Consider the following 6344-nt stretch of genomic DNA (forward strand, 5'->3'; position numbering starts at 1 on the left):
TCCGAAGAGAATGTCGTACGTGTGGTGTGGCTTCCTCATTACGACAAAGTCCACATCTTCTGTGCGGGAGTGTTTTCCATCTGTAAGAGTGACGGGGAAAGATAGGATACCCAGGGAGGTGCTTGTGTGCTGCCATCAAAACCCTTCCATCGAGGCGCAGATCGTTTCCAGGCGCTCTTTGTCTTCGTCATCTAGCTTGTCGAAGAACTGCCTATACATCACCGTTGACGAGGCGCCGTTGTCAGCAAGAGTGCGAGAAGTGATGTAGTGCCCCAGCTGGCTTTTTATGACGATAGGGCCTTCTTTGCTGGGTCCTCCTGGCACTCGCGGGAAGCGCACCTCAGCTTCCTTCCACGCGCATGGTTCTGGCGTTCGCCTTTTTCTTCCTCTGATGTTGCCATGAACCATGTTGATGCTGATGTCAACGGGCTTTCGTCCGTTGCCCCGGTACCGGTTGTCGTTCCGTCCTCCCTTCTTGATTGATGCCACCAGGTGTGCCAATCTTCCATCCTTGACGAATGCTTCAACAATATCTTTCAAGGATGTACACTCTTCCGTACCATGACCTTTTGTCCCGTGGAAGTCACAGGATTTGCTCTGATCCGCATTAGGTCGGTGCCGGATCACTGGAGCTTTTGGCCACGGTAGCTTTTCAGTGGCAAATACTCCGTGACGCTTTTTGGTGAGTGGCGTCCACCGGTGCTTTTGGCTTGAAGGGTGTGTGTGATTTCTTCCGCCAACAAGAGGGCGAGAGCTGGATGAGGGTGTCAAAGTTTACCCTTGACTGCCGTAAACTAACATGCTTTGTTGAATGTGTGAAAGCAAAGATAATTGCAATTAACATGTAAATTAACCCACCTCTTGTGCAGCCCATCTCTCCTCAACAACTCTATCCCAATCATTGTTATCAACCAAAAAGATAAGACCCTGAAGTAGTGCCTCCATAGCGGACGGACCTAAGTATAAATTCAGTTATAGTTTTGAACAATTTTCCCAAGTTTTTTTAGTTTAATCTTATTTTTATACAGTTTTAGAATTCAACTTATAGTTAATGCAAAGTTCATTATGTCACTATTCATATAAGATTATTTATTTGTTGTAGCTTAATAAAAGTTTTTAAGAAGTCACGTGTGTCTAGAGATAGAAAAAAACCAAGAAACATCTCTACCTTGTCGCGGCCCCTGACATCCCACACCGTGAAGCTGGTGTTTTTGTTCTTTTAGGTTGTTAAATGCATCAAGTTAACACAAAACAAACCTTCCGGTTTGACCAATTTTAGCTTTGAATCTGAGAAGGAAGAAGAAAGGTTATGGTTTGGTGCAAGAAAGAAATAAGATGGAACAATGATTCTGGACATACCGAGAGCGAGTATGAATGATGGATGCTGGAATGAAGGAGCTATGATGCAGAAGAAACCATTAGGTAACTGCTAACCGTACACAACTTCTCTAAAAACCGTCAGAACACTTCAAAGGATAGGTATACCACGTGTAAACATAGTAGGAAGTGATAAAATAAAGGAAGAGTTGATGTGAGAATGACACGTACACAAAAGAAGCTTTGTTTTATTACTAGAGATGTATTTAATTAAGAGGGTGTTTGAGATTTGCTTATTTTCATTAACTTATAACTTATTAACTTTTGAGAAGTAATAAGGTGTTTGTGGTTATTTTATATTGGGAGAGGAAAAAGTTCCGTAAGTTACAATTTTGTAACTTATTAACTTAATGAAAAGTTATAAGGAAGTATAATAAAGAATCTCAAACACCCCTAAACACAGCAAATGGTATTCGTAACTTTTTAGTTTTTTCTTGGAAATATCTCATAAAATAGTAACCAAGTTTCAAAAGTGTTTCAATTAGGTTACTCATGCATATTTATTTCAAATCGGGTCATTAAATCTTCAAATAGAGTCTAACCGACTTTTTAGAAAATTTTAGTTAAATTTAGAAAATTTTAAACAAATTTATATAGTTAAATTTAGAAAATTTTAAAAAACATTAGTTATATTAAAAATTCAAAAATAAAAAATTAAATTCACGTCGCCATTCAACGCCAACATAAAAAAAAGATTTCATATGTGAACAAAAAGGAAAAAAAGGCTAAAAAAACACGTTAAAACCATTAATTAAATAAAATATAAGCGTTAAGTGATTTAATTGAAACACTTTTAAAGTTTAATGATCTAATTGGGACACTTTTAAAACTTAATTACTATTTTATGAAGTTGCCCCTCCTATTTTAATTAGGGTTATGTTTGAATAAAAGAGAATATGAAAGAATAGAAAGTTGAACTTAAATTGAAAAGAGTGGCTCAAATACCCTCTAATGGTCTTGTAGTTTTTGTTTTATCCATCTAGCTTCTTAATAGTTTGGTTCTCATTTATATGATAGCTGACCTTTTTAAAAGAAGAGACTAGGGAGAGAAAGGTTTATTACGGGGGTGCCAACTGCCAAGTACTGCCGGTACCCTCCCAACACCCAATCATCGTTTGTCCAAAATTAAACACTTCAGAACCCGCATCTTCCGGTGCCAATGTTCTCAAGCTACACGAAGCCCTATGGCGTAATCTGTCACACACAAACAAGATTTCTTTCTTCGGTAACTCTAAAATGTGGTCGTAACCCGCCAGCTCTACTAGTACCCAAAAAGGATACATGGCTTGCCAAATAAATTTAGAAATATAATAGCAATAAAGATATATCTTACTCAATTTTAACCATTAAAGGTTTTGAGTTATTTTAATCTATTTATTTGATCACTTCAAAATATTCATTTTGTATAACCAAAGCTTAACTAAATTAAAATATACTTTTTATTACCATTCCGTAATTTTAGTTCTTTTTTTTATAAAACCACCTCGGCGATTCATATGAATCTGTTAACCGCCATTCCACATACTCCTCCAACAAAACCCACTCATCTTCTCCCTCTTTCTTTCTTTCTGCAACTGTTATCACTTTCTATCTTTACCACCATTTCTTAACTATTTAAAAATAAATTCCCTTAAGGTTATAATAATCAATGGATTCACAAGAAACAAGACACACACTTAAGTCGCACGGACTGGCATTAGCCCGGGCCCACATCCATGACTGGTTGATTCTGTCACTGCTGTTAACAATCATGATCATATTAAGTATGGTTCATCCTTATAACCGCTTCGTGGGCAAGGACATGATGGCGGATTTTAAATATCCCATCATGGATAGCACCATCCCTTTTTGGACTGTTCCAGTAAGTTTTTTCTTATTATTATTATTTTGTATTTGAATATTCATTTTTCTGCAACAAATTCTAATAGAAATGGTGAAGTTTTTTTATTATATATATATATATATATTTATTTTTGAATTTTAATATACTTTCTGCAACAAATTGCAACAGTGGAATTATTTTTTATTTTTTTACATTGAATTTGAATATTCATCTAACTGCAACAAATTGTAAAAGAAATGGTGGATTATAAATATTATTATTTTAATGTTTTTTACTTTGAAATTGAATTTTCTTCTTTCTGCAATAAATAGTAAAATAAATGGTGAAATTTTTTGTTTTTTTATTTTTTTTATTTTTTTACTTATAATTTGAATATTCATCTTTCTGCAATAAATTGTAAAAGAAATGGTGGATTATTAATATTATTATTTTAGTTTTCTTACTTTGAAATTGAATTTTCTTCTTTCTGCAATAAATAGTAAAATAAATGGTGAAATTTTTTGCTTTCTTATTTTTTATATTTTATTTTCTTTCTTCCTTTTTTTTTACTTAGAATTTGAATATTCATCTTTATGCAACAAACTGTAAGAGAAATGGTGGAGTTATTATTATTGTTTTTTTTTACTTTTATTTTGAATATTCATTTTTCTGCAACATATTATAGCATATGTAATTTTGTTTTATTTTGTTAACTTTTTTTTTGTTTTGTTAGTTGTATGCAGTTTTCTTGCCCATAGGTGTTTTTGCAGCATTCTATCATTATAGACAAGATGTTTATGATCTTCACCATGCAGTGTTAGGTGATCAATTTTTTTGAATGTTTTTACTGTGGTTAATTGAATTTAAATGAATTCTAATGGTTTGATGTTCATTTGTTGTTAACAGGGCTTTTGTTTTCGGTTTTCATAACCGGTGTTATAACAGAAGCTATCAAAGACGCGGTTGGTCGACCGAGGCCCGACTTTTTCTGGCGATGTTTTCCTGATGGAAAAGATGTATGCTTGTTTACGGTTTTGTAATTTGATTCTAGATGTGTCGGTGTGAATGGGTTGGGTTGGTAACAGGTCACATTGGGTTTGGGTTGAAAAGTGTCGGGTAATGGCCAAATTGGGTTTGGGTGGAAAAGGGTCGGGTAATGGGCCAAAATTGGTTTGGATTGAAAAATGGTAGGTTGGGTCTGATTACGGGCCAGATTGGGTTTGGTCGGGTAGCGGGTCACATTGGGTTTGAAAAAGGCCGGGTCGGGTTGTCCCACGAAAACTTCTTTGTTGGTTTTCTATATACTTATTTTTAAATATTTTTTTTTCGAACGACGACTTTCTTATATTTAACGTGTTAATTACGATTGCTTTGTCCCCTTTCGGCCCAGATTTTTTATTTTTTCTATTATCGTCTCAGATATACGATCGATGGGGTGATGTTATATGCCATGGTGATATCGATGTCATAAGACAAGGTCACAAGAGTTTCCCGAGTGGCCATTCTTCGTGTAAGTTACCCAAAACGCAACTGCCTTAACTACACTATTTTCTCTTAAGTAATTACACGCGCTATTTATATTTATTGTTTATAATTTCATTGCAGGGTCTTTCTCTGGTCTCGGGTTTTTGTCACTTTACTTATCCGGAAAAATAAAAGCATTCGACCGCGAAGGCCATGCCGCAAAGCTATGCATAGTTTTCCTCCCAATACTTGTCGCGTGTTTTGTTGCCATTTCTAGAGTCGATAACTATCGGCACCACTGGCAGGATGTTATTGGTGGCGGTCTGAAGAGGTAGGTCCCAGCAGAGCCCAGTTGGTCCCGCAAGACTCACCTGGAACAGGGACGTCTGCGCAAAGGCAATCTGCTCCCGCAGGACCCACCATGCTCAGAGAACCTTACGCGCAGTACGCAAGCTGTACAAGCAGGGAAAGCCTCCCAATGGTGAAGTACCCCGCCTGTTCCCGCAGTTGCGGATACAAGCCATCAGGGAAGGCTACCCGCAGACAGCATGGCTACACGCACAAGACAATAGACACTTCAGTAGTCACATGAAGGAATGAGCAAGGCGGGAACAATCCCGCCAAAGTGAGCCAGTCCGTATGATTCTGAAAGATCTGTACTATACCTACCAAGGTATGGATAGGACAGACAATCTGACCAGAACAGCCCATGAGCCAATCACAGGGTGACAGCTCACCGACAACAGTACGAGGAGGAGCACCCTCTAGTACTGTTTGTCACTATTAGCCGCTGCCTACTCACCAACCCTTACTGCGGGGCGTGCGCAGCCTGCAGTTGGTGGAATAGTGTTACTGTTGGCCGTAACCTATTCACCAACCAGCATGGCCGGCGTATAATCCACAGTAGGTGGGACGTGCATGATCTACAGTTGATGGAATAGTGCAGCCGACTTTGTTACTGTTGGCCGCAACCTATCCACCAACCAGTATGGCCTGTGCACAGTCCACTGTTGGTAGAACAGGAATACTATTCAGCCGGCTGTACCTTCTAGGAAACCTACCTTCGGCTATAAATACTCCAACATCTTGGAATGGTAAGATCATCTGCTATCCAGTTATCTAGCAATCTCTTAATATACACTTATATTCAGAGCAATCTAGTCTGATTCTCACGCCGGAGGGTGGTCACAAGGAGGAACCCCCCCTTCTCAGTGACGAGCTTACGGTGTTTGTTTTGCAGGTCTCCTGAAGAACAGCCTTCTCAGTTAGATCTCATCCGTGGGAAACATTACTTAACCCCCAGATTATCTATAATCTGTCCAGGGTTCACTTAGTGTTTCTTCATTGGCGCCATCCGTGCATAAAAGCTAGAACTATTTTAGTTTTTTCACAATTTCTGAAGAAATGGTTAACGTTACTCCGGTCCAAAGGCCAGTAACCGACCAAGAAACCCCGGTAACAACCCCAGCAACTGGGGGGAACACCGGCGGTTATACAATCCTTACGAACACTACCCCGACTACCCAAGCCGGGGCAAGTGGAGTAAATATTCCACTGGGGTTCACCAATACCCAGCTGGAAAAACGAAGGGCCCCTCGCCAAACACTAGATCAAGTGAAGGCGTGGGCCGAAGCACGGCAAAGAGAATTCCAAGCCGAATTGGATGAACGCTTGCGTTCAG

General features: G+C 38.6%; 1 protein-coding gene across 1 annotated transcript; it reads left to right on the top strand.

Annotated features, from left to right (window-relative positions):
* The first annotated feature begins 3025 nt into the window (after positions 1-3025).
* On the top strand, positions 3026-4998 carry LOC143570555 (putative lipid phosphate phosphatase 3, chloroplastic). Its single transcript, XM_077056182.1, has 5 exons — positions 3026-3238; positions 3933-4020; positions 4106-4215; positions 4619-4709; positions 4805-4998. Exons 1-5 carry the CDS (start codon positions 3026-3028, stop codon positions 4996-4998), a joined length of 696 nt encoding a protein of 231 aa, XP_076912297.1.
* The last annotated feature ends 1346 nt before the right edge of the window (positions 4999-6344 follow it).

The sequence above is a fragment of the Bidens hawaiensis genome, unplaced genomic scaffold (assembly GCF_021521415.1).
Source record: "Bidens hawaiensis isolate Kalapana, Puna unplaced genomic scaffold, B.hawaiensis_p1.1 tig00025007_1, whole genome shotgun sequence".
In the NCBI taxonomy this organism is placed as follows: Eukaryota; Viridiplantae; Streptophyta; class Magnoliopsida; order Asterales; family Asteraceae; genus Bidens; species Bidens hawaiensis.